Source organism: Solea solea, chromosome 1 (genome assembly GCF_958295425.1).
Source record: "Solea solea chromosome 1, fSolSol10.1, whole genome shotgun sequence".
Taxonomy (NCBI): Eukaryota; Metazoa; Chordata; class Actinopteri; order Pleuronectiformes; family Soleidae; genus Solea; species Solea solea.
Genome location: NC_081134.1, coordinates 32,822,242 through 32,841,828, shown reverse-complemented (window position 1 = coordinate 32,841,828; position 19,587 = coordinate 32,822,242). Strand labels below are relative to the sequence as shown.

The 19,587-nt window shown below is 39.4% G+C and overlaps 1 protein-coding gene across 4 annotated transcripts in view; it reads right to left on the bottom strand.

The window, feature by feature from the left end:
• qtrt2 (queuine tRNA-ribosyltransferase accessory subunit 2) overlaps positions 1-19,465 on the bottom strand; it is a 57,818-nt gene extending 38,353 nt beyond the window's left edge. The window contains exons 1-8 of one of the 4 annotated variants that reach the window (XM_058630921.1): positions 18,915-19,465; positions 18,138-18,193; positions 16,547-16,623; positions 15,469-15,678; positions 14,077-14,276; positions 11,364-11,533; positions 7,051-7,165; positions 6,744-6,954 (exon numbers count right to left, since the gene is read on the bottom strand). In XM_058630921.1, coding sequence (XP_058486904.1) covers positions 6,744-6,954; positions 7,051-7,165; positions 11,364-11,533; positions 14,077-14,276; positions 15,469-15,678; positions 16,547-16,623; positions 18,138-18,193; positions 18,915-19,132 — 1,257 coding nt within the window. In that variant the 5' untranslated portion in view covers positions 19,133-19,465. Of the gene's footprint in view, positions 1-5,551; positions 6,955-7,050; positions 7,166-11,363; positions 11,534-14,076; positions 14,277-15,468; positions 15,679-16,546; positions 16,624-18,137; positions 18,194-18,914 lie in introns of those variants that run through there. The other 3 variants (XM_058630930.1, XM_058630939.1, XM_058630948.1) reach the window with 3 other exon arrangements.
• Positions 19,466-19,587: the final 122 nt, after the last annotated feature.

The window sequence follows — 19,587 nt, the reverse complement described above, 5'->3', positions numbered from 1 at the left end:
AGTATGGTGTTGTGCTGTAAATGAAAGTGGCCATAAGTGAACTGGCGCCATGAATGAATTATGAGACAATACTGTAGAGCTCAGGAATGAAACGGTGCCTCTCATCATCATCCCTTTTCTGCTCCTTTTAAGATTATATGTGAATGTTTATCATCTCCTTGTAATTATTATCCCAGAGGAAATATGGAGGACTATTTATGTTTGAAACTAGCAAAGTGAGAGCAAATATTAAGTACAGATGTGTAATTTTAAGGAACTCAATGATGAAATTGTAAAACTCTTTTGGGGTTCAAAGAAACTTTGAAATGTAAAATAATTAATGTTCAGTTTATAATCTAAAGTGTAAGGTTTTATGTATTTTACATTTCTGAGTTTCTGTGGTGTACAGGAATTACAGTGCAGTAATTAAATAAATGTAAATATTGTTAATTCATGTCATGGAAGACAGTTTATCACAAAGTTTTCACAAATCCATCTATTTAATACCAAATACCACTTGAAATATTGAAATCCATTTTCAGGGGCAATCAATAAAATATGTCCATCGATCTGAATGTTAAGTAAAAAGGCTGGAGGGAGAAAATCTGCAATGTTATCGGGCAACAACATTTAATATTAATGGCGAATAACAGCTGGAAAGAGTTGTACAACAGGAAAAACTACATAACAGAAAAATAAACTCTCATAGTACAGAATAATCTTAAAGGAACTCAAGTTAAGCTTTTCAACGGTTACATGAATAAATGAAGGAGGGAGAGTGAACTAAAGTGGGTGGTCAGGAAAATCAAGTATTTATTGAGTCTTACTATTAACTTGTTTACTGTAGACTTTCTGCACCTCGATAACCTCTCTTTGCAATTATTGAAAACTGCTGAAGCAACAAAGCCACGATGTCTCAAAACTGATTCAATAAATCACAGATTACAGCACACTGTATGAGTTCACTGATTTTTCTTCAAAAGGAAAAAGCCGTGACTGCTCTTTATCTGCAAATAGTGTTGGGTTTAAAGTTTATTGCGTTGTCAATAACGGTTCCCAAGTATTTATAGCGAGAAACAATCTCAACATCCTTCTCCTGAATTGCAGCATGTGTAACAGGAGGCTGTGACCTTACAAAGGAATCGATATTGGCGTCTTCAGTCTCGGACACATTCATCTTCAATTTTATTAATTGGAGCACATTTTCCAACACAAACTTTCCACACAATCCTGGCCTCCTTTCAGACGTCACCTGGAGGAACTATGGTTGTTTGAATGAGTCAAAACAAACAAACAGTCGCGCACACTAAATCCATAATTGTCTTTATGAGACTTCTTTTCTACACCCTAATCATGCCAGTACAGACCTGATTCTGCAGAGTTTATATGAGAAAAAGAAGGGGTTTTTGTTTATTCTCTGCTTCATTCTATTTGATCTTTCTTTCTTTGTTCCGTTAATCACGCAAACGCTCCTCAAAGAGTGAGACGCTCCACTGGTCCGTGCCAATACACCTGCTCAGTAATTCATTCATGGCTGTAGCACCTTGTCAAATCAATGATTTAGACCTTGTACGAACCATGGACACTTGCCTCTCACGGTGATAGATGCTAGCACTTCCTCCCCACCCCTGTGAAAGTCTGTGGATGTTCTGCACTGACAACACGACCCCTCACAGATAAAAAACAAACTCCTCTGACCATAATTTCCTCCATGACACCATTATGAAACTTTGTTGTTCTGAGAAAACGCAGCTTTTTCATGTTGTGGCCGCCACGACAGCAGATAACAACGTGGCCGCTGCTGTGTGAAGTGGAACATTAACTCGAGACGCGCCTCAGACTGCAGATTTGTCTGGGGAGGGCGGAGAGACAGGCAAAGAAACGTGTATAGATCAGTAATGAATCACATTTTTCCATCTGGATAATTGGTTGAAATAAGCACCGAGGGCCACCTGCTGACTGCCATTCGGAGCTATTTTACATGGAAATTGAGCCCAGTGTCACTCACGGTGCAACAGAGGAAAGGCTAATTTCAGGGCTAATGTTCAGCTTTTAGTGGTATTTCTAGTATAAAACTATAATTCGAGATTATTCGGGAGTCCCTAAACATATAGTGTACAGAAATGAAAACAAATCCATAAATCAGAAAGTACGAGAAGGTGCTGTGAGGCTATAATACTGACTGATTGGCTACTGACGACAGGCATTACCATCCTGAACACGTTTTAATGTCGTTTGAAGGGAAAGGTGTGAACATTTGTTTAGCCCAGACAATAAAGCACCCATCATCATCTATCATCTTGGGGTTGTTGTTTTTTTGGTCCAGAAAATGGTTCAAACTTAATTTACCCAAACTTCAAAAAAGGATGACGTCCTCAAATATAATGTCCTGTTTTTGCTACAAGCCAAAAATAATCCACTCACTCTGAAAGAAGAGCAAATAAAAACCAAAGTAATCATTATTTAATCATCGTAGCCTAATCATCATTACAGCTCCATCACGTACTGCATCTGTCATATTATCCGTTCTTCATACATCCGTATCTCTCAATATTTAAGTGAGTGAAAAAAAAGGAGTTTTTAAGAGTTCTTGCAACTTTCAAGACAATTGGTTGAGTAGTTGTTGTGTTAGACTGCCAACAGTCAGACAAATAGCACTGGAAACATGACATCCGAGATAATTGCCAGACTCTCAGCTGTATACTGTATGTTCCCCTCATTGATTTTTGTTTTTTAAAACTATTAAATGTAACGCAAAACACCGATGCCCGACTGAGTTCCTCTGACTGTTCTTACTGCATTGTTTCAGAACAATAGAAGCTATTTTCTGTAAAGAAAAAAAAAAAAAAAAAAAAGCACCAACAGAGAGACAAATACGAAAATGTGATTTTTTTTTTTCCAAAGGTGTGAATATTAAAATTACATTTGCCAGGTGGCCACAAACTCCATTACAAGTGAACGCTAACGTTGTTTAGTCGACATGTGAAACTTTTAGCTGGTCGTTTTAACGCTTGGCGCCGCGTGCGTTACCTGCCACTTTCAGTCCAATCAATCACATCCAACCCTCGGTGTTGCTGACAAGCCGCATCTGGCAGGGTGTTGTACATTAAAACGCTCTGTCAAATCTATGGCTGCAGCTCTCGTCTCGACTCACGACATACGTGGTTATCAAAAATGTGAGGGTAGCTATGTGATGTGGAAGGAGACGAGGAGCTTGAAGGTATGAGCTGCTGCTAAATAAGAAAAAGTTCTACCATTACGTCCAGGTTTTTCCCAGATTTATATTAATATTCTTTGAAAGATCTAATATTGATTCAAAAAATCCTTACCCCTTTAACACCTAAGCCTCAAAATGTGCATCTTTTTTGGCTTACTTTAACCATAAAAGGGCCAGAAAATGATTCTGTGAGTAGCTTTCAATATCTGGCGATTATTTACTGCATGTTAAAATAGTGTATTAACAATTTAAAATGAAGAAAAACAAGATTTATTTTGAAAAAACAGATTTTGTGTTAATTTGGTGTTACATTTGAACAGTATACCACATATTTAGAATAACATTAGTTTGAGTCTTTGTCTCAATGTCTAAAAACAGGCCAAAAAAATGCAAACTATGTACAAGCATTTTTCCAACTCTCTCCTCTATGGCGACAAAGACACTGATTCTCCGGCTACCTGCAACAGTGCGTACAGAGTTCTGTACACACAGAGTTTGAATGGGAGAACATTCAAACTCTGTGTGTGAGGGTTTTTTCTAAATACTCCGGTTTCCTACCACAGTCCAAAAACATGCAGAGATTAATTGAACACTCTAAATTTACCACAGGTGTGAAAGTGTCAGCTGGGATTGACTCTGACTAATATTAAATTGAATTGCAACCTAAATGATATAGAAATTATTCATGGGCATATTTCATAGAAAACAGGTCTTTAAGCAGGTCTGTTACTGTTAACTGCTGATGCATCCCATATGGTCCAATTTCACATATTAAGCGTTATATTTGCAGCAACAATCTATCAAGTGTTGGTGTATAAGCAACCCCCCCAACCCAAAGCTTACTTACAGTATATTCATCTTCATTGTGCTGTATCTCATCATTATTTCAATCACTTGTGTTAGACTTTATATTACAGTTGAAGGTCAGAAGCTTGATAAATGTGTCAAAATAAGTAATGGGGCCGGAGTCTACTGTTCTACACCTATTAGCAGCTATTTCACTCAGCAGCCATTAGGGACCGTCATCAAAGGAGTCTGATTACTGCTATGACAAGACTGAACCCTTGTTTTCCAGCCAATGCATATTAACTAAGCGTGGGTTTTATGCCATTATGTATAACTATACATCTTTGTCAGATGATGAACGTCTCCACTAAAGTAGCTTCTGAATAAAACATGGGGAGCAGGGAGGGCGAACTCTACACACACCACACTGACTCTCACACCTCTGACCCCGACTTTTAATCTGCTGCCTTTCAATTGAAGGGCCAGTGTGTGAGAATTAGTGACATCTAGTGGTGAGATTGCAAATTGTAACAAATGGAGGAAAATTTACACTTTGGCTGGGTTGTTGATTTGAGCTGCTGTAATTATATTGCTACATATAAATGTATTCTAATGTAATAAAGGTTCAGTATATGAAATGTTTATACAACTTAATGTAAATGTTTCACCTCAGGTGTGTGAAATACAGTAATTCTTTGTTACCAGGTGTTTGTCGTCTTAGGTCCATTAAAAGCTCAATGTTATAGTTTACTTTAACTTTTACCCACAAGCAAAAATCAGTCTTTCCTTTCCTCTGACATTTTTCATAATTTATTGATATGATCCCATTTGAAATTGTGATTAGATACTTACTCATGTTTATTTCTGCCGTCTTAATGTGTACACACTGTGCCTTTAAATGTTAAAATAAATATAGTCTACAGGTCGCTGCTCGTTTAAGCTTCCGCCCATTTTCCACACAGATATTAAGTCCCTTCTTTTATTTTCTCCCCCCCAACTCTTTCTATGCCTGTATGAATTTCCTAAACATTTATGCACATTGCCCATTTAAAATGCTTCATGTGGTTAAGGTAACCCCGCAGAAGTCAAACAAAAACCCTCATCGCTGTTCCATAAATCTGTCACATTCTCCTCTCTCTCTCTGTCTGTCTGTCTGTCTGCCCCCTTGTCCCCCACAGACATCTGCATGGTCTGGCAGTCAATTATATCCCCTCACCTTCAGAAAAGCCTTCCTCCTTCACAGTATAGGAGGCAGCAGAGACCTGTATCTTTATCTGATCTTTATCCTTTTTCCAGCAGCAGAAATACAGGAGCTGTCAGCTCAAACCTTCAGTTAACCTCTCTCCAACACACGCGAGACAGCAGCCACAGCAGCCGCATGCTGGTGACTGCCTTAATGTGATGTACAGTCTCATCACGGTGTTTAGTCAGTCAAACTGAAAGATACATGACACGTGAGAGACTATTAGAGGTAAGAGACTGAAATGTATATTTGTTATAAATGACAAATGCTTGTGGAAGACAGATCAATAAAGTGTGAAATGAAAACAAAAAGACCTTGAAGAAATCTTATTATGCTCAAGATTTCTTTAATGTAATATCAGCAAAATAGCAGGATCTATTTTGGATTTCTTCTTCTATTCTGTAATCATTTGTCACTGTGAATGCTCTCCCTGTGGTTTATGCTGCAGTGTCAATGAGTCCAGAGGACATTAGTCATTTACTGACCTGCTATGAGGCCACAGAAAGATGCACACAGGGAATCAGTCATAGTCAATAGTCAGCCTCCATCCATCCTCATGTTTCTTTATGCAAATTCCCCTTGACCTCTTATCCATATCCTTTCACTCTTCAGGCACCCAACCGTATCTGCTCAGATCAATGCTTATATTCAACAGGAGCAGTCTGACTGATGGGAAACCAGGCCACACACACACACCCAAGGCACAAACAGCAGTAAGGAGACCCTGTGAGCCTGTTATGACCTGGTATTAACATCCATACTGTGCGATCCAATCAGAAGTGGACAGCTCCAAGTACAGGACACATTTGGAGGAGGTTTGGGGATACGTGGCCATGTTCTTCAGCATGGGTGAATGCAAATTTGTCCTCAGGAAGCCTCCTTGCTGTCATCCTCCAATCCACTGCAGTTTCACTGTACTCTTACACCATAACCACCAAAACAACTTTAATACACATCACCATATGATTTATTTTTTTATAACTACTAAAATCTTATTTCATGTTACAGCTGCACGAGTGGAGCTTCGTTTCACTCAGGTCTTACCAATTCTTTTCTCTCTCTACCCTTCACACAAACATTGACACAAAAACGAGGACTTGTAAATTTATCCTCACTAGCAGACATGATGAGGAGGCAAGAGATGTGAGATCCGATCACAAGTGGTCACAGGAGACACGCGCACATCTGGCTAGTTAATGCCAGGTGTGAACATTTCAACTCATCACTGTCCACTTGTGACCAAATCTCCTAGGACAGATGTTAATACCAGGTCTGACCAGATCCTGTGAAACATGCTTCATAGAAATCACTAAAGCAACATATGGAGTGACTCAACCTGAAGGTGTACGTGGCATCACGATAAATCCCCTTACTGTACAGTGAAAAGCAAGTTAGAGTTTCGATTGCCTCGGGCAAATGAGTCCAGTGATCTTCTGGAGGAGAAGCGAGATCAATCCCGCTCCCGATTTATTCTTCTTATTCCTTTCTTTCTATGTGCTAATCTCTCTGCCTAATTACCTGTCTCTTGAGGACGTCCAGTTTCTCACTGGCCAGTGCCTCTCTCAGAGCACCAAAGAAGCCGTGGTAATGGGCCGTGTTGTGGATCATGAGCAGGACTCCAGCCAGCAGCTCATTGGTCACTAGCAGGTGGTGCAGGTATGCCCTCTGGTGGTTCTTGCAGCAGTAGCAGCCACACCCCTCTACCAGGGGACTGAAGTCATCATGGTACCTGGATACACATTCAAAAGTTAAATTCATGAATGAACCAAAGACTACCCAAGCACAGCTTCTCTTTAAGTGATCTGCAGAAGAAACTGCCACAAACCTCTTGTCGTTGAGATTAATCTCAAACGATGTCATCTGTGTTTGATCAAGACAAGGATCTCCATTCTGTTGAGTCTCTCCCACTGTGTCCTTCTGGTCGTCATTGAGCTTTAGCACTGCAGCAACATGCGAACGTCTCATTAATCACAACACACCACAAACTACTCATGTCGTAATCGCATCCATTCTGCATACGCAGAAAGCTGTCATGCTGTCAGCCAAGTGGCAAAAATCAAATAGCAACACATACTGCAACGAGAGCTGGACCCCCTGTTAAACACAGCTGTGTGACCTATATTTTCTCCACTGATACCATTATTGCTATCTGCCCATGTTTTGACGATTAAAGCTCGACTTGCACAGATGGATTCTCACTGCAAGTAAACTGTACTTAATCTAATGGAGGAGAGAGAAAAAAAGTAACAGAGCTGATGATCTGAGCCTTCTTTTCTCACGAGAATGTGAGGAAGAAGAGCAAAAAAAGTAAAGTGGCCCATAATGACGGTAATGATTAAACACACAAGTTAAAAGGCAACGATAAAGCACAATTGGTTGAGTGGAAACTGTGTGAGGGAATGACTAAGTGCATAAAAAGAAGAAGCATAAAACTGAAATCGGTACTAGGAGGGGCTTGTGGAGGAGCTGGTGAGTGTGACAATAAAAACCATAAAATGGGGCTTGATTACAGCTAATGAACAATTTTTCTTAACAAATGCCAAGAGTATGAACAACAGCACGTAAAGATGAGAAGAAAATGTTTTTTAGATTTGTTGGGTACTTTGAAACAGTGTTGATTTTTCAACTTTCCTTTGAAACATGTGATTTACAGATAACACCAAATCATTTGCAACAACATCCAGGCAGCAAATATACTTCGCATTGTCAGCCATAGTTGTTGGGAGCATACCATTGCACTGGTGGAGCACACAACATAACTCACACAAATAACAAATTCACATTTCATTAACAGAAAACATGGCCACACTGGAGGAACTTAGCTTGTGATGACTTGTGACAGCATGGCACACAATAACTGTTCATAGCTCCAATACAGAACTGTGTTGCTCGACCCTGGTTCCCACTGCCCTGCACATTTTAGATGCTGCCCTGCTCCAACACAATCCTGAAAACTACCCATTTCTTTGAATCAGCTGTGTTGGACCAAGGAAACTTTAAAAAGGACCAGGGTTGAGTAACACTGGTGTGGAAGATGCATGACCTTGTGACACTGCCCCTACTGTTCATGAGTGTATGGCATCTTACAGACAACCAACACATCAAATGGCAAAGACTGTCCCTCTGCTAACCTAAACTGTTTAGGTTTTTAGCATTTTTTCCCCATTATGATAACATTTTGTAGTCTTGAAGCACAAAAATTAGCGTTCACTGAGGGCAATTTCATGCACTCACTGTAGGTTTTGTTTTTTGTTTTTTTAACTTGTTTCCTAGGCTGTTTTTTCTCCAGAAAATGCATTTTTAGGGGGAGAAAATGCCTTGTACAGAGAAATCAGTTTGGACAAACATGTTTTCATTCTGTAAGGCAAAAGAACCATGCAGAGATAAGATGGAGGTAGTAAAAAGGAAAAGTATGACAGAAAAGAGTGTAAGTACGGAGGGAAAAGAGGAAGTTAGCATATGGTCTGCTGTGTAAAAAGGAGATTAAATGTGAAGTATGGGTGTTGACCCGCCTTGCAGCTTTGAACTACCGCCCCCACCAACCGGCCCCTGTAATTGGCCGGGAGGGGAACTAGAACGACTCTTTAGGTTTGACACCATCACTGCTCTCACCTACACTGAACTCCATTAAACTCCAAGTGCAAAATCGATTAGTGCCGTCCCGACACTTGTTGCTGGCAGATACCAAACTTCACTCTTTCTGTCGGAACAGTTTAACACAACTTTTTAATGAGGCACATGAGTCCACAGCGGGGTGAGTGGATGTATTTCCCACAGCTCCTGTCATAACACTTCTTTTGCGTTACACTTGGGACAGTTATCTGAACGACAGGCCCAAACTTAATTGTTACCTTAAAAGGAGCTGCTGTGTGGCACATCATTGATTTCATTTCAGCAGCTGAATATCTCCCCACCCAATTATTTCAACTGACTCTAGGCTAGATATTACACATCAGCTATTTTACACGCACAAACGTATATTTTTAGTAGCTATAGGCTCCATGTCTGAGTTTAATGCACAATTAATAATTTGTCTACCCAGGTTTTTAATAATTGTTTGGATTCTGGCTCCTGCAACCCTCACCTCTGCCCCTTCATGTATCAAATTTATGGTAAGCAAAGGTAAAAAGTGTTGTTGATAACCTTTACAAAAGTCTTAATTCTATAGAATTTGAGTGAGAGAAAATCTTTATGCCTCTGACTCAGTGAGCTCCACATCATGGGCTGCTCCCATAGAATGTAAAGCACTGGTTTAATCATCTTTAAAAGGGATAATTCTGGGGTTCCATCTCAGAGACTGAAAATCACAGCTTTCAGCAAGGAAAACCTGATTTTAGCTACTAAAGAAAAGACTCACCTTATTAAATCTGCACCTGCTTAAAAGGTACAATATTGTGGAAATAGATTTGTCTCTTCACTTGATAAACTGCTCACTCTGCAACAAAATCCAATGTAGAAAATAAGAAATTTTACACAACAGCATACAAGAGCTGTTGGTCCACTGCTGCCTCCATCAGTAAGTTAATATGTGTTTTTTTGTGACTTTGTGGAGTTTGAAATCCTTTACATGAGTGGCACAAAATTACCAAATAAGGCGGCAGTGGACCAGCAGCTCCTATGTCCCTGCAAGCTAAAAAACGGTGTAGGTTATGTGAGCAAGTGTCCCGCAGGACTGTGACGCATCTCAAGCCACAACCTCGCACTGTACCATTCACACTACTCCAATGACATTACAAGGTATTTACACAGCAAAAAAAATATAGAAATCTATCCATGGAATCATCAAATTTCATTCAGGTCTATAATGAACAGGTGAAAGAGACCTTTACCAACTCCCAAATTATACAGTGATATCATGTCAGTTTGCTCTTGGCACACACTGCCTGCTACAGAAGAGGAATGCCAGTGTTTTTTCGTCTTTTGGGGGGTAATTGACGTCATCCCACTTTTAAATAAGTCATGTTGTGGCTTTGGGGAAGGTTCCTAGATCTAAAAAGGTCATTCGGCTTGACAAGAGCAAAACTGTGACAAAAGGTGCAGCCAAATTTGCATATGTCTCATGTTAACCCTTTGTCCCCATTAAAAAAGTGGAATTAAAAAAGGTGTGTGCCTTGATTCAAATGCTACGTGTCTCAAAATATAATGAGTTATTCCATAAATATACGTCAGTGCCTGAGAGGAAGACAAAAGCTGTTTTTGCAGAATGCATTTGAGCATGCAAAGCATGAATTATATATTTGTTTATAATCATGGGGGAGTGGGGTTAATGCAACTTAAGCGGGAATGTTACAGATAACAAGCATGTCTTTGCATTTCATATATATATATATATATATATATATATATATATAGATATAGATATATATATATATATATATATATATATATATACACACATATATATGCATATTTAAGCATGTCCATGAGAAAAACAAAGCTTGTAACCACAGCATCACTGCCAATTGAATTTAAACCTTCATTTAGTTTTGTTTGGCATATTTAGCTGAAACAGGAAAGGTTAATTAAAAATCGAAGAGGTTCTGATGAGAGAAATTTTCCTCAAGCAAAAGCAATATATTCTTGTATTCATGAATTTCATGTAATGAAATGATATTTTTTGTCAATTTTCACACAGAATTGAATAGATCATAAATTAGCACTCAAATAGAAAAATTGCTATTTTTTCATATAAAACAGGCCTACATAACAATTTTTTTTTTAAATGAATAAAGTTTTACTTTTGGGGAATTCAATTTAAAAAAAAAAAGTGAAATTACTTAAATAAATTAAATTAATTAACCTTTAATTACCCTTTTCTTCTTTCTAACTTGTTACTCTCTGTGCTGCCTACATTTCTCTTTTCATGGAGTGAACAGGAAGATACTTCTGTCAGTTTATTCTTCCTTCCCTCGACTCGCCAGGGAATAGTGTGTCTCACTCACTGGATGGTCGACATGCTCATGCAAATGTACTAATATGACTGCCTGAGTGGTGTCATGTGAGGATTTACAGCACATTGGTAATTGGTCTGCATTGCCTGGACCTCTGGTGATTTGAAGTGTAAATTTAAAATACAAACACTGGCAATTATTAATGATGAATGGAAATAGGACCAGGTCCACTACTACTCAACCACACCTGCATGGGGCGCTCTACCTGCGCATTCCGGGTCCAGGGAGACGTCGAAGTCGAAGCACAGAGCACAGCCTCGCTCCGTCACCTGGAATGGGAAGAAACCTTCAAACAGGTCCACACCAGCCTCAACGCAGGCCAGCACCTCATCAGGTCGTCCTACACCCTGCAGCAGCCTGAGAGTCACGAACAAACACACAGCGGAAAAAAACAAAACAGCAGAGAGACAAACAGTGAATTAATTAACTAAATCATTAACATTAATGGAAAACACACAAACACCAGCAGCCTTTGTCTACACCATAACAACACATGAATACATATTTGTGCTTTTGCTCTTCCTGGGATTTCCAGTTAACTGGTTCTATCTGACTCTGACTACAGGCGACAAGGTCAAGCCCAATTTGGCTTTCAATTAAGACTCCACTGCACACTTCCCATCAGGAAGCAGCATTTCCTAACAGCCTGAGCAACCAGCGGGGACGGTGTCCCACAGTATTCAAAAATGAGCCTGTTCACAAACTGTCATCTGTATATAGCTTTTAAATACAGCCTAACAAGTCTCAAACACATCACCCAGCCATAAGCAGAAGTCCTCCATCATTTCCACTTGTGTGGAGCAGCATCAGAGAAGAAGGAGGACACACTGAATGTAAAGTTGCCAAACAGCTTATACAGTTAAATTTTTTTATGAAAATTAATCGGGGCTAAAACCAGAAGCAGTTTTAAAGATTATTCAACCCTTTATTTTTACAATTGTCACTTGCATTGTGTATTTCAAAGTGATATTGATGTTGTTTTCGCTGCGACATTTAAAGAACAAAACATAGCACAGCAGCAAATTAGAACCAGAGAAGGAAAACTTATAGAGAAGGAAATATTATAATGATTAATTGCTGATTATTGAAATAGATCAATCTTAAAAGGTCAAGTCTGTAAGAATTAGTGACATCAATGGTGAGATGGCAGATTGTAACAAACAGAGGACTCCTCCACTCACTGTCCCTTACCAAAGTTACAAACTGGACTAATTTTACGTTACTTAACATATTAATTCAGCTTAAATTCGAATAATAATGTAAAATGAAACATTCTTAAAACATGTTGCACTCTTTTTCATTTCAATTATCTGTCTAATGTTTGCGTTTGACATTTTCAGAAATGTGAGTAAAAGAAAGGATACATTTTCAGCACACTGTCCAAAATTGTTGGGAGTAAATGTAAATTAAATACAGCAGGATGTAAAATGGACAAAAGCTTACTGACACAGATAGCATCCTTAAAGGCTGAGCTGAGGTAATGACTGTTGACAGACAGACTGTGGAGGGGCTGAGGGAGCACAGCAGAGAAGCTGCTCTGTTTTCACTTGTCATCAATCAAGCGGGATAATTAATTGATTGAGCAGGACACACCAACTGGGCCTATTCAGTATCTCAAACATTGTTTTGCACACAAACAGCCATAATGGCATCAGTCAGTGAACTTTACTGTTACAATGGAGTGTTCGTGCTGAAAATCCAATAGGAACTACAGTAGAAAACATAGTTTGCCGTCAGAGCATCACAAATTAGTAGCTGTGACTTCCATCTTAAATTAATAATGAAAATAGAGATAAAAGAGTCAGTTAATCAATCAGGTGATCTACACTTAATCAGTTGGACACTTTTCAAATAAAATACTGTCAGTGCTTTCATCACCTCCTCCATGGAGGACACCCACGAAAGACTGATTGGAATAATTGCATTCACTGATTAACCTCTGTAAGAAAGAATTCATTTTATACATCCATCCATGCACTTTCTACCACTTTATCCTCCATAGGAGTGCCATAGGTCACTGGAGCCTATCCCAGCTGACACAGCAAAAGGCGGGGTACACACTGGACAGGTCACCAGTCCTCATTTTCTACATTTATATATACACAAATTTGAGAAGTGTTAGCTTTGCAATTATTACAAATTGTAGTGTTCGGACTGTGTTCAATTTATGTCCCTATCGGAAAGTTGTAACCATGTGAACGTACATCCGTACATTTGTTGTTTTTGCTTTGTTTTTAATTGTATACCTGGCCCCCATGCAAGAGTCAACTATAAGCACATATTAAATGGTTGTAGAAAAACAAAGCAAACCAACAAACCAAAGTTTGGTTCTATGTCATTTATGGGAAATAGTGTACAATGGGGGAACCTTTCAATGAATGCACATACACTCACTGGCCACTTAATTAGGAACACCTGTTCAACTGCATTAACACAAATATCTAATGGGCAAATCACATGACAGCAAATCTGTGGCAAGAGAACCTGCTATAGATTAAACCAAGCATTAAATTGACAACAAGACATGGTTGTTGGTGCCAGACAAGCTGAGTATTTCACAAACTGCTGATCTATTGGGAGTTTCATGTACAACAATAGTGTTTACATGGAGCGGATTGAAAAAGAGGAAATATACTGTGAGTGGCAGTTCTCTGGGAGAAAAATGACTTGCTAATGAATGACCAGACTGGTTTAAAATGATAGCGAGGCAACAGTAACTCACATAACCACTAGTTACAGCGACCATCTCTAAATCCACAACATCTTGAACCTTGAAGCAGATAGACTTCACCAGCAGAACAACATGCTCAGTGCCACTCCTGCTACATTATTAGATGTTCTGTGTACCTCATAAAGTGACTGTTGTGTGTATTTCCCATGCAGTAATGGGCAGTGCTAACCTGGGTTTGTCTTCAGGCAGCTCTTTGATCACAGCACTGATGAGCTGGGTCTTCAGGGCCTGGTCCATGGAGCCCGACTGGAAGCCGTCCAGGCAGAATCCTGCCACGGGCCTCTTCGCCGTCTCCCTCGCCGAGCGAACCCTCTCTTCTAGGATGTCTCCTCCCTCTACCACCCCGAACACCTCCACTCCCTCCAACTCCTGCCAGTGACAGACAGGTTGGTGATTAAACAGCAGACAGAATGAGATTCTACAAGATAGGAAGAACATCAGAGGACAAAGACAGAGGAGGAGATAACTACTCAAGCCCAACACAGATGTTTAACAGATTACAGTTCTATTTTCCAACCACACATTTTGAATAACAAGATTTGTGGGGACAGACTAGGTTTTATTCTTGACAGACCCATCAGGAGTTTGATAACTTGAAATTATGTTGACTGAACTTCAGTGCAATATTTATATAAAGAGACTGACCTCAAGTACACCGTCAGTTCTGTTTGTTACACATAATTCAACATTTTACTTTCAGTGTCCCAGTGGAAATTTTCTATTAAGCACTAAGCAGTAAAAAAACAACATAAAAGCAGTATTTACAAATGACATACGGGTAATGAAAGCAACACACATTCACATAAAAACATCAAAATAGAATGTAAGTCTTGTGGTTGTTATAGCCATGTCTGTGTAAGAGTCTTAATAAGCATATGGATTTTAGACTTATGGCCAAAACCATGTGCTCTGAGGTCACAGTGATCTTGAATGCTTGTGCCAGATGTTGTGAAATTTCCTCCTGGGCATTCTTGATTAATCACGTTTATAATCATATCGACCTTGACCTGTGACCACCAAAATGTAATCAGTTCAACCTCAGGTTAAAGTGGATCACTGAAACCAAACTTGAATAAACTGCCTCAAAGGTATCCCTGAGACACAGCATTCATAAAAGTGGGACACACAACATTAACTAAAGCAAAATACATCCAGCTACAACCCTTACTGATGCAGAGGCATAACAAACACTCACAACTCTGGCAATTGCAGAACGATGCAAATTAAAAATTAATGACGGTTTGGATCAACTAGGAGAGTTGCACTACAGTTAGAAATGCATTCACTGAAGGATAAAGCAGTAAAATTGTGATATAAAGAATTATCCAATAATCCCTTCCACTGTGGAAGGCTGTTGTTTTCATTATGTATGATAATAAAAAAAGAAATATATTGTCTTGTTTACTTATTGCAACATTTAATCATAACCCCTGCATTATGGCGATACATTTTACATTTCAAGACTCTTGCTGATACACAGCCCAAGTTTACTGTGTTATCTGTAAACTAAATTAATCTCACTGTGTGCATAGCATTTGTGTGTGTGTGTGTGTTTGCCCACCTGTGAGTTTTGATGCACCAGCAGACACTCATCCAAATGTGTGAGGGTACGGTCCACAGACTTTCTAACACGTTTGCGTGACGTGTTGCTCTGCCACGTCTCTCCGTCGGCCATGCTCTGGTACCAGTCTGGCTGCACAGTCTTCTGCAGAGCCATGAACTTAGCCACCGTCAATTCCATCCGTCCTCCACTGCCCCACACCGACACTGTCTGATAACAGCAAGAAGGGGGGACAATTTAGCACGAAATTAACAGCTGAGATAACGCGTCAGTTCAAATCTACAAAATCTACAAATCTACCAAAAACATTCTAAGGATGATCAGTAAATATTATGTTGTCTCACTTTCACTCTTTCACAGGGCTCTTTTACTTGGGCTGTGAGGCGTAATATTTTTGTTTCTACGGTACCTTGCTTGAACATGATGTCAACAACTGTCTTTTAATTTTTTAACAGTAGCAGCTGTGACTGGCACATACAGGCAGTTGTTTGGGTAAGTGCATGTGTTGCTTTGCCTTGGACTACAGTTCAAGCTCTCATCTCGCTCTTCTAGCGTTATGAAGCTTTGCGTTTCTGCCTTGCCTTCACGATGTAAAAAGGATCATTGTGTGTGCAGTGGGGGAATGTCTTGTATGAAACAAAAACAAAACACCGTCACACTGAAAGAGAGAGTCACACGGAGAGAGTTGTGTGGAGCAGATAGGCTTAATCAGCATTGTCTAAACTCATTTGACAATGTTTTGAATGTAGCAGACAAGACATTTGTTCATTTGAAAGGTACACACAAAAGCTTTCAATGGATTATGTTTTTCCAGACAGATTAGCTATTAGCAGTTTACAGTGTAGATATGAGCGCACAAACAACTACCACTGGATTACAATACATTGTGAAAATCCTTATGCATAATCACTGTAAGCAAACAAAATATTACATGTTAATTGACCTTGGTGTTAGATTCAACTCCTAGTTTATAACTAGCTGCCAGCAATTAACAGGCTCCAACTGTGAGACAAAAAAACAAGAGTGGAATCTCAAAATGTCTATTCACTAAAGCATCAGCATCAACATCAGTACTCACCTTGTTAGTTGTGTAACCTGTCGGGCAGAGGACTGCAGGATCATGAAGTGAACAGTACAACACAGTATCATGAAGACCTACATAGAACAAAAAAAACAACAAGAATCAACAACTATCCTTCAAAAAGAATAAAACCAGAGGTGAATTTTCATCCAGCAACGGATGAGCACAAAGCAAGGTGTTCGGAGTAAGATACATTACATTACCACATATTAATATGATAACTTTGGACGGGTGTATCAGGAGGCCTCATCAGCAAACACAGCTAAAGCACAAGATCAAGAGGTGGCAAAACAAAAGGTCTCAAATGCTGTTTTTCCCCCCCCCGCCTCATTATTTAATCACTACTCTTCCTTTATAGGGTGTTAGAGACAGATTGTAATGATCTCCTGAAGTGAGATGAAGTGGCACAACAGTGATTACATTTCTAATTTTAAAAAATGAGCTTGTTTAAGGCTGGGTAAAGCTTACTAATGCTGCTACTGATGTACTGAAAAGCCTGATGAGTCCACTCTTCAGGGGCATTCTTATAAACACTGACAACAGCACTATTTTAGTCAGCTTTTTTATACTGAATTTAGCTTACAGCATAATTAAAAGCACCACAGTGTCCTCCAGTATGTCCATTTTGGCCATAGACTGTATATAAAAAGGACACTGTCTTTGTGTCCAGGGAAGACCAGGGAGTAGGACAGAAGAAGCAGTTAACCAAGAGGGGGGACTCTGCTGGTTACAACTCAATTTGAAAAGGTTTCTATGGGTAAATGATCCAAATTCTCACTTGATTTATAATAAAAGTAAACATAGTACTACTTATTGAGTTTTCATTCCAAGTGAAAACTCTTAATTGAGGTTTTAAAAGTTCTTCAAGAACAGAAAACACATTTTTAAGAAACTATAACAACAACCATAACAACAATTAATTTGTCAACAGTTTTTTTCTGAGGACAGAGATAAACTTCCAATCAATAAAGAAAAATCTTATAATAATTTTGCTTAAAATAGCATTCCAGTTCAAAGTTTTAGATTAAAACTGATTCCAATTTATGAATAAATGCTCATCTGGTCAAGAGTATCATTACAAATGAAATAAAACTGTTTTGAATTTGCCACAAAGTTTTATAGATTTATGAATAGAAACATATCCTGCATCAGCAGCAAGTGATGTGAATTACCAATATAATTCCCTGGCAGTTAAAAAGCTTTTAAGCTTTAACCAATACTGAACACACTGGAATGGCACTAGGTATCATTATTATCAATCAGTGCTTTTCCATCGCCTCTGCTCCTGTTTTCTCCTGATTACTCTCTGAAGAGAAAAGGAGGGAAGATGTATAAAAGACACTGTTTAGCCCCCTCCCCTCAGGCAGGAGGCTACGGAGCATCAAGAGCAGGACAAAGAGACTGAGGAACAGCTTCTACCCTGGAGCTGTCAGACTCCTGAACTCTCTGTAGCCCCCATAGCCTTGCTGCCGCCACCCCCACGGACTGTACTTTGCACATGCACAAAGAAATCTTGAATCTCTTGAATCTTGAATCTTGAAAAAGAAAAGGAGGGAGGATGTATAAAAAAGTTACTGAATGTACAAACCTGCAAACTTCCTGAATCCATCTTTAAACTCCTCCAACACTTCCTGGTGCTCAGCTCTACAGGGAGAAGTGATCAAGATGCACGTTAGATTTCACAGTGTTCAATGTGTGCGCGTGTGTACTTATTCATGTATAAACACTAACTTTTAAAGTACAGTTCTCTTGGGCACCAATGCCTGGTCTGACTAAGACAGAACCTAAATTTAAATGGTGGTTGGGTAAAGCATTAACTGGTTACGGTTACTGCAGTCAAGTGAGTGACTACATCCGTGGGAACACAGTCAAGCTGTTTGCAGCAGACAAACTTGTGAAAAAATTGATATTTATATTCATAACACATTTTCAGTTTGTCAATGATAATATAATTCTTTATCAACAATCTGCTCCTGGTCTTTCTCTTCTATCTCTACCTCACCTCTATCTTGTCCTTTCTCTCCCCCCTTTCTGGCCCCCACCTCTCCTCTGCCCCTCATTTTTCCTTTCACCCCAACCAGTTGAGGCAGATGGCCACACATCTTTGAGTCTGGTTCTGTCAGAGATTTCTTCCTGTTAAAATGGAGGGTTTTTTCTCTCTCCACTGATGTGTACAATATTATCTTCCCTAAATAGTTGACAAAAAAATTCAAATGATTCTTGTTCCTGACTTTCCCCATTGTCCTCATGTCAGGTTTCAACAAAAAATAATGGGTTAATTAATTCAGTACTGATATACAATTTCCTACTGTAAAATATTCCTTAACTGTGCGTGTGCGTGTGTGTGTGTGTGCGTAAAACTTACATATGAGACAGGGTGACCTGTGTGACAGCGGGAAGGTTGCTCACGGTGTGCAGTGTGTCTTGTGTGAGATGCGGGACTGTCCCAAAGTGTGTGTACAGAAGACAACCTGGCACGTCCAAGGACTGCTGGGATGTCCTGCCGAGACCTGTCAGAACACCCAGCCGACTCCTTCCGTGAGCCACCCGGCACAGCTCCAGCTTCATCCTGCTGCCTGCCATTCAAACAACTGCACTAAATGACACCACCGTGTCTCCCAACGTCTCTTAAAAGTTGTAGTCTTGTCCGACAGCAGTAGCTAACGTTAGCTCCAAGCACAGACTCTCGAGTACACGTGAATTAGCCACGCTGCTATCAACACAGACACGTACGTGTTCCGTTAAGCTTTAGCCGAGTTAAGAATTGTTTAAGTTACGAAAATAAAAGCGGTTCACCTTTAGGTTTTTGTCGTCTTTCACATATAAACCCCTTAAAATCCAGAGAGTTTCGCTAACAAACTCATGGAAGAAACTACAAGTCGCTGAAAAATGACGTCTTCACCACGCGCAGTGGCACATGTAAAACTACAATTTGGTGTCTTGCGATCTCTTTTCCTTATCCATATTTATATATTCAGTGTTCAATATTCAATTTTATTGATATATATGTTTAATTGATACGTTTTAAATGTATAAAT